Below are 20,626 nucleotides of genomic sequence, written 5' to 3'. Positions count from 1 at the left end.
GTTACATGTTCATGGGATGAGGTTCCTGTCCATATCTCTGAGAACATGAAGCTTTGTCGATGAAACCAGATAGAGTCGCTAGATTCACACGTAAACTCCCTCCTGGAACATCTAGATCAGACATGGGCAACGTGTGGCTCGGGGGCCACATGTGGCCCTATGATGCATTTAAGCAGACATCAACTGAAAAATACTTTAGAAATTGTGTTTTTTGTTTGTTTTTAAATAATTCATTGTCATGAGTTATTTTTCAGGTTCTCATTTCATCATTTTCCTTCCCTGTAGCTAGTTACAATGAAATAATAATAATAATCTCTCAAAATAAAGTGAAAAAATAAACCCAGTACGATCATGCTTTTAAAATTTATATTGAGAATATTTCTATAAAATGAATAAAAATATGATCAAACCAAATATTTATTTGCATGAAACATCACAGAACAATGAAACTTTGCCCTTCTTTGTCATTGTTTTATGATGATACAGTCACAAAATTTGAGTGAAATATAGGACTTTCTCTTTAGTCATTTTGGCTTGACAGCCTCCCACAAAGGTCACAGTCAGAGGCAAAGTAACTGCCCACCCCAGAACTAGATACATCTGTAATGAACATTTGATGATGACTGTCCTTCATTGCTCTTTGACTGAATTTCCTTGTGGGAGTTGTTCTAACTGAAATGTTATATGTGTTACTAAAACCCCAAATATCACAATGTCAAAATAAAAATCACTATAACTATGCAGAAACTGTAAGCAGTGATTGAAAAAACAACAACATTTTAATAAACTGAAGGTGACAGGGAGTCAGAGGAGACCAGACCTCCTTCTCCAAAGCTCTGGCTCTAGTGTTGGGTTACACAGTATCAAGCGTGGTGCAAGGCAGTGGAATGAAGAAGCAGGAACAGAGTCGAAGGTGTCCACAGGTGGGCGGGAAGGTTGCCATGTTCCATATTTTAACACAGAGAGCACCTACTACTTTGCAAGGGAAATGCTGTTTCTATGGCAACTATTGTCAAAGCCTCAGCAAAGAGTCTTCATTTTCAACAAAGACGAACAGTGCTTCTTTTAATTAACCGCAGATATTGCTTTAGCGAACACATGTATTTACCTGCTATCTGCTAGTTCAGGACATGAAATATTAAAGTGTTGATAGGTGCTTCAGCTCACAACAGTATTGCATGACAGAATCAATAAGTGAGACTGCACGTTTTCTTCACATGTTCCTCAATGAACTTTCTGACTGAGGGAGTCTAAAGTGAGCGAACAGAACAGTTACCTGCGAAACCAAGTCCAGCAGAAGGTTTTCTGATTATATCTGGTAAAGAAGCTCCAGACTGGACTCCAGCATTCGATGTTGAAGTCTGTGTGTGCGGAAATGAAGACTCATGTGATTCGTACCAGACAAACTTGCTGTTTTTTAAAGCCACAAGTCATTCTTCACATGAATTGTACTGAGGCGGTGTCCAATTTATCTCAAGAGCATTGAGAGACGGTTCAAACTGCAGCAGAGTTGATGCAAATATGTGAGACTGGAATGTTTGCTCAGAGTTTGGCTCTATCGACGCCTCTCCTATACAGTTTGTGTATATGTTCTATTGTAATTATTTGTGATGTGAAGTTTTTTGTTTTACGGTTGTTATATATAATATATATGTAATATATACTAACTTACCAACACAGAAACTTCACCTGAAGCCAGCGTTTCGGATTCAGTCATTCATCAGTCACGGCGGGCCTCTTGTATCCCATTGTTATTTGGAGCGTTGTAGCACTAACACTGTCAGGTTGAGCTCATTGCATTCGGAAGATTTTCTTTTTTTTTTTTTTTTTTTTTTATGAGGGGCTTAGTGAAGGTGTGTGATGCACTGTTCTAGTACTGTTTTCGTCACACTCCATTTAATCGCACTTCATGAGCTGCACCATCTTTGATGATAACCCACCAGTAACGGTTACCAAACAAAGTAAACATCACTTACGGAAACCAGTCAGAACCAACAACAAGGAAAGCAAGCTTTACGAAAACATTGGTAACCGTCATCAAGCCCTGCAACAGAGTCAGGGCAGTAACAGCTGATGAACTCTGTCACATGATGTTTTTCTTCTGCACCAGTCATGTATTCTCAACAAGCTATTATTGCTGACAACTCCAGACAAGGTTAGAAATAGCTGAGGTTTTGTGGGTTTATCAAAAGACAAAACGACTGTGTTCATCTTCAGGGGAAGTTGTTCTGATTTGCGTAGCAGCGAGAGCCAAGGACAGAGGCAAGCAGACGCACAGAACAGCTCACGAATGTGTCTGACCACTGCTCCAAGATGGTATCCGATGTATGTCGGAGCACATCCGTGGCAGAAGTCGAGTATAAAAATAAAAATGTCAAAATCAGCTGTGAATATGAAACAAAGGAAAGTGTAGATGTACAAGTTACTGACTGACAGATGAGGAGGAAGAAGCTGCACACCAAGCCCGGGCGCTAGTTTTTACCAGCTTACCTGGCGTGAATGAAAACAAATATCTTGGTAAACTTGTGAGGAACACTGAAAGCCGCTGTGCACAGAAAGAAGAGGCAGAACCCTGCATGAAATATCATGCTGTTTATTCTCAATAAATTCAAAGCAGCATGTAACGCTTTTATCTTACACTATACAAACATAAAAAATAATAGCATTTCACATAGTAAATAACACATCATATAGTTTTAAGTCAATTAAAGCAAACAGCACAAGAACGGTGAGATGCACACACAAAGTTTGGAGGCAGGTGTCTGCAGGTAAGCTCTCAATAACACAGTGGTGACAGCTGCTGCTCTGCTGCACAGGGTTGGAAAAGATGTAAATCTTGACTGTAACTCTTTTATACACACACATGCACATGAAATGTTTCAATAGGTGATAAGTTAATCATGAATCTGCATTGTTTGAATCAGGTTATAAAATGGATTGCAACATCAGAAGACACAGAAGAGCCAAATGATTCAATAAAATGAGCATGATAAAATTCAATGAATGTTAACGCTGACTGTGTCTTGCTGGCTGTGTCTTGCTGGCTGTAAGTCAACAGTCAAAACACAGCTGCTCCAGATGAGGACTGAGACACATTGCTGCTGAAATCCTACAGTTGTTTTGGCTGACACTGTGCAGCAGGGCCAGAGCTTATGACACCGTAACAGAGAAAACACAACAGAAAGGGTTATAAATGGTACAGACACGACTCTAATCATGCACAGTAGAAAGCGGCTCCTTCTGTTGCAGACAGTTGCAGAAGGCAGCATGTGAACCTGTGTGCTTGAAAGAAAACCTCTTGTATTGTCCTCTTGGAAGCCATCTTAACACTTGTGAATCTTAACAAATCTTTATTGCCGCACTGAAACAACAACATTTAACCTCCAGTTCCTCATCTTCCACTAGCTAATAGATTCATCTGAAATGGCGTCACTCGTACTGAACGACGCATTAAGACACTTGACAATATTAACATTTATAACTCAAATATTTGGCCCTATCATCGACAGGTAGCAGGACAAAAAATGATTTGATGTTTATTTCTCGACTTCATTAAACTTTGGTGGACAGTTCAAGTCCAGTGACCAGAGAGAGCAGCTGTGAGAGGTGAAGGAGTCTGGGGTCACACACACGATGGGCAGGACCCCTGAAAGTCCTGTTAACGGAGCATGTGGCAAAGGTTTCATGGCCTTGTTCATAGGTTTGGATCAATCTCCTCCTACCCCTTGAAATTTGGTTTTCCTATGCTTTGGTGAAAAGAATCCTCATGTATTGTTGCATTCATCCATTCTCTGCATTCAAACGTCCAGTTTAGGAGCTTTGTTTAAAGCAATTGAGGTCAGTGAAGGCACCGCTGGGTGTGTTTGGTTCGACCCACAGAACTAAGCACAAAGCCGTCCTTGTGATTGTCCTGAACAGGAGCTGTTGAACTCACTGGCACACGTGTTTCTCTTGTCAAAACACTCAACACAGAGCTCATTACAAGCCCATTGTCTGGACAACATCAGCCCTTTCATAATTTGTCTTCTGTTATGCCGCTTCTATTTGAGTCTAATTTACAAGGCCACTAGGAAAACAACTGAGCATCCAACTGGTTTCAATTGCATGAATTCATACAACAATCTCACCCTCTGACTACAATCTCTCCCTTTACTTTGTTTACCTGAAAAACATTTGTCAACGTAGACGCTGAATATAAAGCTTTGCTGTGCATAGATACCGATAAAGTGCAAATAGTATTTGGTTAAAAAGCTTATAATGCAATGTCCCTGTCTGCTCCCATCATGGAAGAAGAAAAGTCCTTCAATCTTCTGTCGCAGATTCTGGACAAACAGGATACAATGGATCTATTTCTCATCCACCACGATGATCTCCTCTGGGATCTTCTCCTCTGAGTTGGACCGCTCCGACAGCTTGTCCAGGAACTCCATCTCGTCGAAGCGCTCGGCCACACACTGGGCCGTCAACCGAGCCTCGGGGTCATGGTCCCAGCACTCCTCGATAGAAGCGCACACCATCTGGATACCCTGCAGGGGGAGCAGTGGGGCACAGATATGGTGAGAACAGCAAGTCCCTTGGCTCAAACCAGGAATGTTCCCGAGTATCGCAGTCACACTCGTAAAAACATAATGACAGATTCATTTGGGTTTTCTTTTACTTTCAGCTTCAAACATTGCCAGGAATTTCATAAGTGGTACGCCCCACACACGTTGAAACACGCACATACTCACTCACATAATTGCAGACTTATGAAATCAAAATATGGTTATCATAATGCAGCATAACTGGACAATTATGACAATTCATATAAAAAAAAACCCAATGAATTTGTATCGTCTCTTACACTTCAACAGCAAAGCGGATGAATCACTGAGGTTAATAGAGTACTACTTAAAATCAGAATACAAAATAAACGACGGTACCCTTTTGGTTGTAGCTCTTTGTTTTCTTGGTAAATTCAACAGAAAAAGTGACACATTTCTCACACAAATATATATATATATTCAACAACAACAATAATATCGATTTTATGAATTATTTCTACAACAGATGTCCTTTGTTTCTGGCTGCATCTGTCCCCCAGTATATCTAGCACTACTAACCTTAAAGTTTGTCAAATGAATAGAAAGAATACTTTAAAAAAGAAAGAATAACTTAAGAAAGAAGAAACAAAAAACCAACAAAGTAAAAAAATATTTCCACATTGGCATAAGATATAAATGGGAGGAATAAAAGTCTAAAGTCTAAATATTAATTGGACACACTCTCCATTATTTGTTGACCGTGACACAGACATTGTTCAGTAATGACATATAGAAATGGTAAAAAAGTCAGGTTTGTTTTTCCTTGTAAAAAAACTATATAATTTATATGTGTTTACAATTAAAGGCCAGCTTGTCAACAACTGCTCCCAAAAAACCTATATTCAAGTGTTGCTCACGCTGTTAGTACTTTCTGCTAATTATCAGGAAGCAGACAAGAGGCTATAAGTATAACGGACCAGTCAGGTGTGCGCTGTACTTCTCAGTGACTGTCTCCCAGATCTGCAACTCAACAGCAAATAGAACTGACAGAACACAGTCTGTAACGTTACGAACGCAACAAGGTTGAGAGAGAGTGCAAGTCCACTTCTTCATTGCATGTGACCAGATACAGAGAGGGCGGGGGAAGACAACTGTACAACATGTAATGAACATGTTTGACACCAGGGGAAAAAGGGGACTTACTGTATGATTGATCCAGCTGTTGGGGATCTCTGGTCTTCCTCGGTCTCGCAGCACACTGTCTTTCATGCTTTCTACACAGGGGTGTTCCCTCAAGTTCCCAAAAGGTGGCTCATACTCTTTGACCTCTGTGAACAAACAAAGACAGTACTGTTTTTAAACATGCACATGTGACTTTCAGCTACATTTAGACCATGTGAAAGATAAAACAGGGAAGTGATGGTGCACTGGACACATCAACAAGACACTTAAGGGATATGAATAGCATCAACGCTCCACATACAGACCCAGACAAGCTTCCTAAAAACTGCAGTCCCTCGTGACCCATGAGAGAAAAACCTGAGCTGTAAACCACTGAAACAAATGCACTCATTCTACTTTACTTAGAGACTCGTCTGCCAGCAGCAGTTAGATGAACAATTTGGTTCAGACGTTTGAGAAGGAGAGAGAGAATATTTCAGTTTCCTCCTTGTGAACAAGAGCTATCTCCCTGGGGGTTATGAAACCAGCCGCCAAGGATGTTGAGCTGTCTGAGACGCTGAAACATTTTTATCTGTCTTTGTGATTCAGAGAAATAACAACCTCAAGCAGACACCTGTCCGCAGCTAAAGAGACTTGTGTGACCAGTTTGGTCATCGACACAATGGAGATGTTTTCTGTGGAGATCAGATGAGTTGTTAATGCAACTGAAATGCATGGTTGGCACTGTGGTTTGCAAATTCACCCTCAGCTCTTTCATTTAGTGCAGTGGAACTGCGACTAAACTTTCCCCCAACAGCTCAACAGCTATTTTCCTGCAAGTTTGCAGCAGTTGAATATCATTTTCTCATCTCGGTCAGGACCAGTTAGAAGAAATGCAGCGGGGCCGAGAGGACTTCTCACATGACTCACATCTTGACTCTTCAAATTATGAATCAACCGCACATATCATCCCCGTGATGGAACATGCAGATAATCGTACAGCAATGGCAGTAAATACTAGGAGTTAATGTAAAGCAGAAGCAAATGGGGTGACAAACAGAAGGAGGAAGTGGTTGCTTTTGTAGAGTTTAACAACTGACGTTTCATTTTTCCACACAACTTGATCAATGACTTCAATTCCTGTAAATCCCAACTATAACAATTAGCTGTGCAAAAAAAAAAAAACAGAAAACACAACAGTGTCACAACACAACAAAGACAATGGCAGCGGAAGTCACACATTGTTTAATGTACATCTTCCTGTAAGGTGTCTTGTCTCCAAATATTTAGCTTGAACGTATGGCTTTTAAAAAAGCGCAACTCACATACTACAAGTCCCATAACACACTACAGCACATTAATCCCTTTTTATTACGACGAGCTGAGTATCAGTCACTGACAGACCAGATAAATATCTGCGTCAAACTTTTGGTTCATACTGATTTGATCTTCAAGTATCAGTTTCAAAGCAAGTCCCTCTGCTCCTGGTTTGAAGCCAATTATGAATATGTATCCAAGACTTAAAAGAGAAGAGCAGCATGCGAAGTGAGTCAAAATCATTTGCTGAATTTATTTTCCCCGCAGTTGGCAAAGCAGTGTTTTTTTTTTCCTCCACAACAACATCAATGTTTCCCCTCCAGATTGCTTGATCCTTAAAAGACACCATGTGCACTATCACGAATTTGTAGATTTGTTATACTGGAACTCTATTGACATGGCTAATCTCCCCCGCTCCTCCCCCAGCTGGCTTTCATTACTGCGTGGTAGCTGTGACACTTGTGTTGTGTTACTCAGAGGTTATTAAATGTTTTAGTGCTGACTCACATGTACACTACACATTAGCAGGGCTAACGTTTCAACATGTGGCGGCGACTTACCTGCCTGTTAAACATGCGTGCCCTGACCTCTACCTCCCCTTGTAAAATACTGTCTAACTTTGCACCTGATGTCTGTCCCCACAATGCCCCAGTTTGTCCAGTGGTTAGTCTGAAAATACCCCACATCCCGGAAGCGTACCTTCCCACTCTCAGTGAAAGTGATTTGAGAAACGTTCTTCTTGTTCTTGCTATGTATGAGTCAAGATAGCAGTTATGGTATATCGTATGCGTGCTGACACGATTGCAGCTACAATGTTGAGTCACAACAGCGCTCAGTTTGGGCCGACACATGACTCTAACCTCCAAAAGCGCACAGCGAGGCTTGGAGGCTGGAGGAGTCCACATCTGGAGAGCAGCTGTTCCAACCGCCACTCCTCCGTTCTAGTCTCGCCCTACTTCTTCCTCCCGGGACCGAATGCATTTCTCCGTCTACCACTGCACGCTCTACTCCACTATTATCCCATACATAGCTCCACCCGCACCAGGAACGCCCTCCTGGTCTCTCCCAGCTCTAAATTGGGACAACTGAAATTATACAGGCAAATATTTCGGAGGAGAGAAAAAAAAGAGCCCTATATCTAGCTTCTCTCTGGAAACAGCTTTGATAGTCCTCTTCTCCTCTCAGTCTCCCGCTTCTGCTCCACAGAGCTTGAAGACACACTAATGGTTCATAGCTGAGTGTTGCTGTCAGACAGCTGGTTCTTCTCGCCTGGCAGATCTCAGATCAGACCACAGCTCCATGAACAGACAGAGAGTAGTTATGAAGCTTCCCGAGGAGACATCTGTCACACGCACACACAGGTGGAGGAGGGAAGAGGAGCCTCACTCCAATCCTCACAGTCATGCCTCGACAATATGTCTCACTGTTTGTGTGTGAGGCACCCAAGCGAATGGAGTTTCAGAGGATCACAAGTGACTCATAGACGTGCAGGAAGATCTCGGAAACTTCTGTGGAAAACTTTAGATAGAATGTTTTTGTCAGTGGAAGCACTGCTGTGGGGAGCAGTGTCCCACCCAGTGACCTAACTTGAAGAGAGCAACTAAAGCCTACTAAAATGACAATCTCTGTTCATGTGATGCTGCTTTAGAAGTAAAGGTCAACACAAAGGTCAGCACTGCACAGCGTTTCTTTTTGTCAACATGACGCACAACCAAATAAAAGATTTTGTGGTGACATAAAAGCAGGACATGGAATCAGTTGCACTGAAACACCCCATGGCCTTCATAACAAGTGGTGTCAGAAGTGGTATGGCAATGTAATGTCAGGCAACTGTGCTGAAGTGTGTACTTCATGAGATGCCCAAATAGACCTGTGCGATTATGACAAAAATGACAATCATCTATTAAACTCTACCTTGGTTTCCGTTAATGCACAATTATTCCACCTTTGTTAGAGTAAATTATTTACTCTTCATGAATGTATATTGCATGATGCAAGGACACCTTCTGTCAATAACATTTTGGGGCTAAATTGTTCCAGTGACTGTCCTGTGTCATAGAGAAACCGCTGCTCAGACAAAGCAGGAGAAAACAGAGCTGGGTCTGGAATAAAAAACAACAACATTCATCTGATTTCGCTGCAGTTTTGCAGCCCAAGACACTGATGATTAATACAGCATCAGCTTCATCATACAGCTTTGGAGCAATATTGAACAGTTCTGACTATCAGCATCGACGGCGACCAGCCATGTGCTTGGTGAACTTTTGACACACAAGCTCGTGTGATTCAGGATTGAGAATAAAGGTTTGCCTCAAGTACAAAACTTGTGTTTTCGATTGGCGGTTCTTTCGAGCATGTTCCTGAACTCATCTGTGATTCTGTCAAGGTGGATGGGATAAAACGCGCTATGGGAAACCCTGTTGGAGAGTGAACAGCAAGAAGGAGAAACCAAAGTAATGGCACCGTAGTTTTGAGGCAGCTTAAAGTTATTTCTAATTGACGGTCAGCCGTATGCCCAAACTATCTCACCTGCCTTCTAATATTTTATAAAGCCTTGAGTGTAAGATGACATGATCTCTTAAAGTGGTAAGAATATAGTAAGGACAGATATTTCATTTTGTGTCTGTCTGTAGCGGTGGGGGAAAGCGGTTCTGCATTTGCCATCAAAGCCACGCTCTGTCCTGCTGTCTGCTCTGGTATGTGGAAGGCTCAGTCACTGTCTGCGTAGCTACAGGTCTGTTGGTGATTAACTACAGTCTCATTTGCCTGAGGGTTGAAGGGAAATCTGAAATGCTGTCAAAGTCGCTATACATGAAAAAACATTCTAGGACATTTTGGTTCAATAAAACAAAAAAAAATCTGTTTGATAAATAAATGACAAACATGCCCGAGAAGAAGAAGAGACTTGAATCTCGAGGGAGGGATTTGCCTTCATGTATTGAAGGTAGAATGATTTAAACAAACTTACACATCCTGTCTTCATCTGGAGGGAGGGCTCACATCCTCAAAATAAGTTTACCTCACACTCAGAACTGCAGTGCAGAGCGGTGGTTTGTACAAACAGGAAATGCAGTATATTTTTCTGAAAGCTTTACCCACGCTACTTTTGTTGTGAAGGAAAATTAAGAGGGATTGTGGGTCACTTGATCATGTTTGTTCCGCTGCGAACTCTCCGCGGGTTTCAGTTAGCACACTGAACGAGTCGAGAGAAACAGGGGAAAAAAATGGCACAAAAAAAGCCAATGCTCACCATTCAAACGCTGCTTTGACACAATGGAGGGAGCAGCAGTTGAAGAAGTATCCAACAGAGACAGTTTAAAGGAAGTGAAAACAAACGACTGCTGTTGACATGAGAAACAGCTCCATGATTTGTCCACCGATTATCACCCACTGCTATTATGTGCACACATCCTGGCCTTGTTATTGTTGCCCAACAGTTAACAGGAGCAATGGTACAAGAACAAGTTGATCCTAGACATGGAAACACATTTTCAGAGTTGATGAGTCACTCTAGATAAACAAGATCCCTGTCTGCCCTCTTCAGTCTACTCTGTAAAATTAAAGGGTAAATACACACCAAGAGTGGGAGTCACAGAATGACCTACACACACTAGCAACAGCCCATGGAAACAGCATTGTCCAAACCAGTGTATACCATGACCCCGGCAATACAAACTACAGCTTGAAGGATCTTCAGTGGTTAATAATAGCGACTGAAAGAGGGTCTGACAAATCACCAGCGAATGAGAAAAACAATGAGCACCGATAAGTAGATGTCCTCCAACAATCATATCTCACCTCCGATAGCGCTGCATCTGGAAATGACCTCCCACAGCACCAGCGCCATGGAGTATACATCAGCCTGTTTGAAGGACTCAATGTTCTCCAGGTTGATTCTTGACTCCAACACTTCTGGAGCCATGTACCTTGCAGTTCCCACCTGCGACAATGAGCAGAAACAGGTTTACTAAGAGATCACTGTTCTCTTGATAATGCCCTAAAAAACAACACATCATTTCCGTTCATCAACGCATTAAACATTATCATAAATAAGATCTAAAAAGGTTTACAACTGCAGTGAAAGGATTGTTTACCTGCCCGCTGTTGGCCAGCTCGTCCACAGACAAGGTGTTGTCCAGGCGCAGCGCGAGACCGAAGTCGCACAAGCAGCAGGTGAGGTCACTCTTCACAAGAATGTTGGAGCTCTTAATGTCCCTGTGTGCAATAGGAACCTTGTAGCAGCCACCTGACGTGTGGTCGCTGTGCAAGTGGGCCAGTCCCTGAGCGAGTGACTCACCCAGCAGCCACAGGTCATGCCAGCTGACAATGTGGTGAGTCAAGTAGTCCTGCAAGTTCCCCATAGAGTGGTATGCGGTTATTAGCCAATACTGCCGCTGGACCTTCCTCTCCTCTGCAGTCAGGAAGTGAAGGACATTGTCGTGTCTCAAGTCGGCGTCTGAGAAAATGTCCTTCTCGTTCTTCCAGGAGGCGTACTCCTCATAGGAAAATATCTTGACTGCCACCGTCTCAAAGCCCTGCTCCTCACTGACCGTGGAGCCTTGCTTCAACTTGGCCTTGTAAACCTCTGCAAAACGCCCCTTCCCCACCTGGACATCCAGCTCGATGGGCAGCAGCTCGGTGTTGTGGTTGAGGTTGTTGGCAAGAGTGGAGCTGCTGTCTGACCCCTCTTCGTCCACCATGATGGCATGGCCGTCACTGAAGTCCAGTGGGGCGCCTTTCTTACGCTTGGAGCTGGCACTGCGTTGCCGATGAACACGGTAACAGTAGAAAGACGTGATAACGGCAATCGCCATGACCAGGAGTGGAACCAGACTCACGATAATCACTGTAACTTGGGAGTCCATTTCTGGGAAAAAAGAAGAAAACAATGACGTGATTTGTCTTATAAATATTGCATGACAGGTGCAATGATTCAGGTGTTGCCTGGCAACAGTGCAGTAGCAGAACACAGACTTGAAACCTGAGCTAGAGACAAATATTAGAGGTCAACCGATATGTTTATGTCAAAGGTCATCATCTGGTCCATCAATCACCTGCCCTCATGAGCATCTCCATTTCAACATAACAAACAAACCCAACTAACTGTCAGTCTGGAAATAACTCAAAAACATTGCTGTGTGTATTCCTTGAAGATTCCGAAGTAGAAGCTTAATTTTTTTTTTTAGAGTTCATACATCGAGATGTATGAACTCTACTGATGCAGCATGTGCCATGTGGTTTTGTTTGTTAGGAGAGTGCGCCTACTCATAACCGCTCATAGTTCGCTGCACCTGCCAAAGTTGGCAAATGGACCGCCTCTCAGATGCTGGTATATTTGCTGAACTGTCTGATGAGGAACTGCGGTGTTATGTGTGTCATGTTGAGAGCGTGAGTGACAATGCTGGTAGCACAGAGGAGTGTGACTGGAGCAGGGCCGGATGGCTGCAATGGTGCTGAAATAACCCAGTTTTAACCTTGATCGATTATTTGGGCCCTTTAGCATGCCAATACCGAAAAATTACAAATATATATACGCTGATAATCCTCCACAGCTCATCATTGTGGGACTAAGGAAGGTCATCTGATCTAATCTTATCCCTATTTCATATTTCAAAAAATATCTACATAAACCAGAGGTTGAACAAGTCCTAATGAAATGTTGCAGCACAGCAATGCTGAGAATCGACAAAATAGTTCCAACATTGCACGTCAATATTTTTATATTCATGTACGTCAAACTTCAAATACAAAAATGTCTCAGAAATGTCTCCCTGTGAAATCAGGCTTCAATTAATTTAGGATAACCCCACTAGTGATCCTTCGTCCAGGAGGCACAGTGACAGGCTTGTTAGGAAGGAAAGAGCTTCTCAGTCTACCTAAATGAAAACAAACTGGCTGAGGCCATGTTGAGGATTTCAGACATGTGGTTTCCTGTTTAGGAAGAAGAAGAAAAAAAAAAGAGGGCGGTGAGTAGTAGAGCCAGACTGAGCTGCACTCTAGTTGTTCTCCCTCGATCATCCTCTTCAACGTGTTGTTGGGTAATTCGTTTTTCTTTTCGATACGTTTAGCTGCAGGGTAGCAGCTCCGTTATTATGTCTAAATCCACACAAATCTATTTAAACTGAAAGATTAACACAAATCAAAACACACAACGGGATTTATACCACATTATAATTTAATGCTTCTCATTCGGCCGTCTGTATATAGTTTTTACAAGTATTGTTTTACGACAGGAGCAGGAGGACGTGGACCGTTAACTTAGCAGAAGTGTACTCTTTGGCTGAAACCGCAGTCATGGTCCCAGACGCGCCTCCTCCAAAATTATGAGAATCTGACATAAAAAAAGATACAATAAGTGGTTGACTGGCTTTGGAACGGGCTGCACTTGTGGCCCAGACACTAACTTTAGTTTTTTTGACAATCATAAACATTCCTCTCGGATGAAGAGGAAGTGCTGCTGAGAGTATTGTGATACCATGAGCCTCGACTTTCAATTTAAGAGGAATTTGACCTCAGCCCGTTTGATCTTAGGGAGGACAAATCATTTTGAGGGGCAAGTCAAGTTAGAAGCCTTTAGTACGTCTGCACTAAATAAAAACCACACAGGCTTTTATAAAAGTAGAAATGAAAGCAATTTTAAAGGAGTTCCTTTACACTGTATCTTCAGGCGGCTACTCAGCAGCTACAGCGACGGTACGTGCCGTGCACAGACAGTGAGCCAGCACATTTCCATGACGCCACATAATCAATGCAGATGCTTTCAATTTCTCTCAGAGTATTTCCAAGTCTTGGGATTCTAACTGTGGGAACATCCGATCGCTTTGTATCTACAAGACAAATAGCTGCTGGAGCTGTTAGCAATCTGGAGAACCTAACAGCTCACACGTGTTAGCATTCAACACATGCCGCCTTATACGACATGCTGATGGAAATGCCAGGTGACCGGCACGATGACATGCTGTCATGCAGATGGTGGCGCCGTCAAGTTTTCCATTCTTACATGAAGATTGCAGCGGTGAAAAATAACTGATCATGCAGAACATATGAGCTGATATACATTTCAATTAGCACACCATAAGAAAGATTATTATATTATATTACGAAAGAATATTATATCTGTAGATCACATTTAGCTCGTTATTACTCACCAATAACCGGCCAAAAGTAGACCAAACTAATCCAAATTTCAGATCGAGATGGCGATATGCTTTTAGACGTAAATCATCTTTATGATTTTATTGTTTATCTCTTTAGTCCCCGACAATCTTCCCGAAGATTTAATCCAGCGTTTCCCCCACAAAGGTCCAGAGGGGTTGCTGTGCCATTTACTCATCAGCGTGTCATTTCTCTCTGCCCCCATCCGTGCGCATTCATCCTCATCTCCGTTTGCGTCTCTATCAGCACAGTCTGGAATCAATGCACGGAGACGGACACGAGGGCAGGCGCATTATACCGGCCTCTCTGGTTTCTTGCATTCAACGTGTGACAGATGCATTTTAACTACTGCACATGCGCACATGCAGGCTCACTGTCCACCGAGTGACTACGCTATATGGGACATGCAGCAAGTTTTGGCACTGGCTAATGTTTAAGGGCCAATTTATGGATTTTTTTCATTTTCTTTCAGTAAAAGTTGCTCGTAACTGGTCCAAAAAATAGAATTCGATTTTTTTTTTGTTCACATTTGTTTAAGCATTCTGGAACACAAACAACATTAACTTCAAACAGCTCAGTTTGCGTTAATAAAGCTTTCCTGATCAAGACAATCCAGCAGTTTTATCGATGAACTAAGACTGCCGTGACTTACGGCGGTTGAAGAAGATACGATCGTTGCACTCTTCCTCCACACAGGCGCACATGAAGAACTCAGAGCCCATCTCCTTCCTCTCTTTCATCTCACACTCGACGTTGTTGTAGTCGTCCAGGACCAGGTTGTACAGGGTGTGAGCTGGGTTGTGACAGAGGGTCTCAAAGGTGACATTGTCTTCTTTCCTCCTCCTGAAAAACATTCAACCAAAGGCGACGTTATTAATCAGCCAGACTGCTTGATACATTATCATTACTCCTCAGCTTGTAAGGCGGCTTTTGCCAACTCATTCAAAATCCTTCTAACTGGACAATCACGTTCTGTAGGAGAGACACAACCAGAGACGACACAAATGTATAGATATGATGCAAGTCCCCAGTAACGCCATTTTGACCGGATAGTGAACAGTTTTGGATGCTCACATACTTTTCTGCTAACATCTTTCACCTCTAATGAGAGACTCCCTGAACCTCCCTGTGAGACGCTGCAGGTTTTATGTTGAGTCTTAGCACAAGAAAAAGCAAATACATTTGACAAATAATTCAGACTGACTAAGAAAAAAACAGCTGTAATTCACTAGTATGATTTAATTCCATGTTCTCCTTTTTTCAGCAGGTCAGCTAAATCTGAGGAGTTTCTAGTTGTTCCAAAGTCAGAGTGCCCTGATCTCCATCCAGTGGTTTAGACTTGACCTGATGTTTTCAAGTCAATCACATTTTGGTAATGTTCTACTCGCTACTGACCCCTGCAGTTTCAACTATCTCTTTTGCAATCAAACATGGGTCACGTGCAAAAAACATACCAAATTATAGAAACAAAATAAATGCAACAGTCTTCTCTCTCAAGTAGCTTGCTACACAGACATTCCCTCCTCCTCCCACGCGCTAAACTTTTGCCTACCTGCCGATGCCAGACTGGCATTCAGCCACATAACAGTGCAAAAAGGCAGAAAGCAAGTGAAATCAAAAAGTGAGTTGCCTGTTATGCAATGTGGTTGGTCAATCATTACAGTCCTCTGTAAAGTGTGAACAACATGTGGTCACAATGATTAATTATGATTCACAACTATAGCAACACTTTTTCTTTCTGCATTTTCCATCAAAGCAAGTCAGCCTCCTCCACCTTCACCTCCCTTGTGAGGTCTGTCCTCTTCTAATGACTAAATAAACTCATGAGATACTGATAGATCAACTTGTGTAGTAGGTCTAATGTGAGAAACAGTGTCGTGCATTTAAAACTAGAATAATTCATGAGCTTAATAAGACACACTGTATTAAATAGACTATAAAAATACTCCCAAGTACTGTGCTAGAACCTCGGCACACACACTAGTTGTCACTCACCAAATCAGAAGCCTGGGTAACTACTAAAGAATATTACTGTTATTGAGTCTCTGGTGCTGATTTTGTTGGGCGGTTCTGTTTCTCTAAGACTCTCTATAGACTGTAGAGTATGTCCCTTTACATTAAAATATGTTCAACCTGAGGTTTAATAATCTGAGCAACTCCTGGACCTCTATGTTGTTATTGGCACATGATGACAATATGCAAAATGTATTTGCCATTTACTGTAAAGGAAGTAATGTTAAAGGACAATAGGAGCATACTGACCCATATGAATGAGTGATATGTACAATGAAAACTATACTGTGCTATTTACTCAATGGGCTGATAACATCCGTATCAGACTTTACCTTTTCACAACAGCCACGACACCAGAACCTGAACATGAATATGTTTTTGAAGCAGCACGTTCTTACTCTTAACCCCAATCGCACTTTTTTTATGTGTTCAGGGAAGCGGCTTCCACAGCATGTTTGACTAACCAGGACTTTTGAGTCAGCCTGGGACAAAAAAGCCCACTTGACAACCATCAATAAGTTACGCTGCGGGAGTGAGCACGTAGTAGTGCTCAGCCGTACACTCCAACAACTTGACCCACACCTCAGAAGAGCACACACTTACCAAATAGTGACACACACTTCATCATCATGAGTGCAGATTGCTGTTCTGTCACACTCCACTTTGCAGATCCCACGTCCGGTGCAGGTGGTTGGTTGAACGTCGCAGAACCGACATAACCTCTTAACCTTCACAAAATCAGCCTCTGGAACATGAGAAAGCAAAACGTCACACGCCAGAACAACCAGTGTTGATCAGTCACAGCAAGAGCTGAACTAATAATCCACATTAGATGAACTAGTTTTGATGAGCCGTATAATTAACATTGCCTGCGAAGATGAAAACGTGTGCTCCAAGAGGGAGGTGGCAGATTTTTGTCTCAGTGTGAAGTCAACAAAGTGGCATCCCGCATGTGTGGACTAGTTCAGGCATGAGCCGACGTGCATCAGTGAGGCAGCCGAGATTTTGGGATGACTGCTTGTGGCTTTGATACTCATCGCAGGAGACCTCTGGCAGACAGACAAACAAAGAAAACTGGAATTCCGGATGAGGAGTCTTTAATTTGAGAGACGGAGGTGTCGAGCCCTTTTTTTTTTTTAAATCACACTACTGTACTGTAAATATATTTAATTCATTCATGATTTCGTTCATGAATTAAGATGTCCCATCTGATTAGATGTCTCTCCTATGTTTTCTTGGCATTTGAATGCCAGAAGAACCTCCTAGAGAAAGTCAAAAGCAGCACTACCCAAAGATCTCTGGTGAATAATGGGACGCACCACTCAGACTTTAATAATGTGCTACTGTTTACAATAATTTCTGTTGTAATTCTGGTCAATAGAATTCTAATGACACTGAATCTGATGACACTGAATTCTGATGTTCTTGGGGGGGACAAGAACCAACAAGTCAGGAGAAGTTAGGAAGCAAAGCTATCAAAAACATTTGTTAAAATTCAATTATGACAAAATGACTGCAAAGAAGGGGTTAGATCCTCAGATACAATATGAATAAATACAAAATGCAACCAACTGGGAGACACTTTGTTGCAAGTAATCTGAAGCCCTTATTCAACCACATGACCATGAAATCAGATGTTCGAGTCTGGCAAGTGTCAGTGAAGCAGACATTTTACGCCGTCAGCTGTGAAGACGATCAGAGTCTGTTGGACCATGCTTGACTTCACACTCACTGGAGAAGGCCAGCAAGTGTGTGTGGGTGAATGTGTGTCAGTCCATGTGTGTCTGCTAAACTTTTACACAAAAGCCCCTCTGTCATCTCAGTCAGCCTGCAGGGTGGAGCAAACCTGCGGCTTCACCCAGCAGAAATACTTCACATCCCACTTGCGGAATACAGACGAGAACTGAGAAAATATGACACTTTGGTTGTCAAGATTCTTATAACGTTTAGGCCGCATAATGGTACTTGGGTACACTTCAGATTAAGGAATTAGTGCTTATGACGGTATTATTCAAAATGATGATCGCAGAGTTAGTGTATATCCACTTGGATTCTAAATAGGAAAATAATTCTAGAAAACATATAGAATAACTTGGATTGCTGATGACTTACATGAGATGAAAAGAACAATAGAAAGAAGACACATGGGAAAATCATCGATAAAAAATATGAAATGATTTTTATTCAATTTCAAGATCAAATCTACAACCAAAATTACACCAGGCAAATAGTCAGCTACAGGTTTAAAAACATTCATACTGTCATCATGTCAATCTCTGAAGTGGGTTTTTAGCTTCAATATGTGATATTTTTGATTTTAACAGTAGCAGAAGGGAGAAAAGTATTTGACAGGTGTAGCATGGCTGCTCTTCACTGTTATTGTTTTTGTAAGAGTGTTTTAAAACCAAAAGCAAACCTACACTAACCACAGATTAAAAACATTATTTTTAGGACACACCACTTGAGTAACTAAATAATTAAAGGCAACATTAACCTGAAGACATATTTATTTTGACAATTTGATTTAAAGTTATTACATGTACTGAATAACAACAATCATGACATTTCAGTCTGGGCGATTTAGAATTATAAACAGCCCCTGAACTAAATGGCTCAAAGTCATAAAGAAAGTGGATGAATCATGTCGCTTTCTCACCTTGCAGAGAGAAGCCCATTTGAATAAACCGTTAAACGCCACGCTCTTTAACATAGTAAGCACTCTTTGGTTGACAGAGCTGTCAGAAAAGAGGCTGTTGGCTGCGGTTATGATCTGATTCACGCCTGCTTAGGTGGGTTTGGAACACTGTACTGGTGGGGTCACAACACCCAGCACCAGGCTACAGTGAGTATCGGGGAGTAGGACTGCGGGTATAATATCATGAAGTCAAACCCTCCCGGGGAGCGTGTCACTTCCAGCCAGAGGCGGCGTGCGGACGGGATGAATGCTGGTAATTGTCACCCAGGGCTGGAGATAATTGCGGAGAGGAGGGAGAAGCGGATTAGGGGCAGCAGCCGCAGCCAAAACTCATGAGGCGACAACACGTCTTCCTCAAAGCAGCGGGGGGGAGAGAAACAAAGGTGGGGGAGCGCAGTTGAGTTGACGCAACAGGTGATAGTCAAGTTCAGAGCTGGCGCCGAGAGAACAGACTTTCAAACGAATGAATACAGACAAGAAAATGCCCTTCGGAGAAGCGGTTCCGAGCGACAGGAAGTTGACAAACTCACCCGCCTCCTGCAGCAGAATGCTACCGAAGAGTGCCGTTCCACACCAGAAAGCTAAAAAGCCGAGTATCTCCATTTACGAGCGGAGCGCTTCTTTCGCTCATGAACGTGGCGAAGACTTTGAGCGAGCGAAGATTCCACACCAGCGTCCCTCTGCTCGCGTCTTCGTGGAGCACGAACACCAGGAAGAAGTCTCCCTCACTCTGCTCTCACTCCGCTGTGTGACTCACTTTTCATCGCGCAGGAATTCTTCTGAGGGGCAGGACGCTTTTCTTCTTCTTCTTCTTCTTCTTCTTCGACTTCTTCCTCTCTGCTCTAACTCCTCCAGCTGTCACACTGGTGTGGCTCAACAACATGTCATGACTGAGGCCGAGCGGTTGGGACTTGACTAGAATAAACGAAGCAGAAGGACAGCGATTAGAGAAGTGTTCTCCAGACTTCTCTGGCTCCCGAGATACATACTCTGCTTTGTTTCCATATGCAGTCCACTCACTCAGTACAGAAAGACAACACAACAGAAAGTAATGGCATTACAATGGACATTCTAAAAACAATCATGAATAAATAATTGTAATTATTATACACATATTATATTCATCCAGTCTATGGAAAGAGCCTGTGTCATGGACAGTCTTATGAACAACATTATATCATAATAAACGTATAATAATCATAAACATAGTTGGCACTACTGTAAAAGAAAAGGGTACTTGGAGCATGTGACACACCGCTGACCAAATTTGGTCCATTAAATGCATCTTAAAATTAAATACCAGGCTATCCCACTGTAATGCACACCAAAAAACAATGACCACTAGTAATGCACGCTGAAGGGCACGATCGACGCCCAGTGGTGCTGAAGCTCAGCCGTTTTTTCCCCTTGCAAAGGAAGTGCCCCTTTCAGTGGTGCCACAAATTCTTAAATTGGGAATAAAAAAGTTGCTCTTTCTTTCTCATGCAGTGCTGAGTGGAGAAAAACAGCTCCTCTGATCTGCAGTATCAGACAGGCATTTAAAAATAGTATTTGTCCAGTATATTACCATATTTTCTATAACTTACAGTTGTTGTTTCATAAGTCCAGCAACTTATACTCAGGTGCGACTGATATATATATTAAAAGTAGTGCTGAGGTGAGTTAACTGGTGATTAATTAGAGCAAGTTGCCCATACATTTTGATTTGTTCTCTCTGAAGGAAAACTGTGATCACCACAATAGTGGCCAATAATGTTTACAA

The 20,626-nt window shown here is 42.3% G+C and overlaps 1 protein-coding gene across 1 annotated transcript; it reads right to left on the bottom strand.

The window, feature by feature from the left end:
* Window positions 1-3,197: 3,197 nt before the first annotated feature.
* Window positions 3,198-19,672, bottom strand: tgfbr2b (transforming growth factor beta receptor 2b). Its single transcript, XM_053863633.1, has 7 exons — window positions 19,395-19,672; window positions 16,773-16,914; window positions 14,809-14,999; window positions 11,096-11,868; window positions 10,800-10,941; window positions 5,727-5,851; window positions 3,198-4,526 (listed from the first exon to the last, which is right to left on the bottom strand). The coding sequence occupies exons 1-7, from the start codon at window positions 19,465-19,467 to the stop codon at window positions 4,347-4,349; spliced, it is 1,626 nt and encodes a 541-aa protein (XP_053719608.1). The 5' UTR covers window positions 19,468-19,672; the 3' UTR covers window positions 3,198-4,346.
* Between the last annotated feature and the right edge of the window lie 954 nt (window positions 19,673-20,626).

Source organism: Synchiropus splendidus, chromosome 4 (genome assembly GCF_027744825.2).
Source record: "Synchiropus splendidus isolate RoL2022-P1 chromosome 4, RoL_Sspl_1.0, whole genome shotgun sequence".
Lineage (NCBI taxonomy): Eukaryota > Metazoa > Chordata > Actinopteri > Syngnathiformes > Callionymidae > Synchiropus > Synchiropus splendidus.
The sequence above is the reverse complement of the archived record's forward strand: the minus strand, read 5'-3'. Positions and strand labels throughout refer to the sequence as shown.

Bases quoted from the DNA above. Each gene is read 5' to 3' on its own strand.
- tgfbr2b (XM_053863633.1), bottom strand. From the start codon at position 19,467: ATGGAGATACTCGGCTTTTTAGCTTTCTGGTGTGGAACGGCACTCTTC. The intron at 16,915-19,394 runs GTGAGTTTGTCA...CTCATGTTCCAG, and splicing joins CATTCTGCTGCAGGAGGCGG to AGGCTGATTTTGTGAAGGTT. The intron at 4,527-5,726 runs GTAAGTCCCCTT...CTCCCCCTGCAG, and splicing joins ACAGCTGGATCAATCATACA to GGTATCCAGATGGTGTGCGC.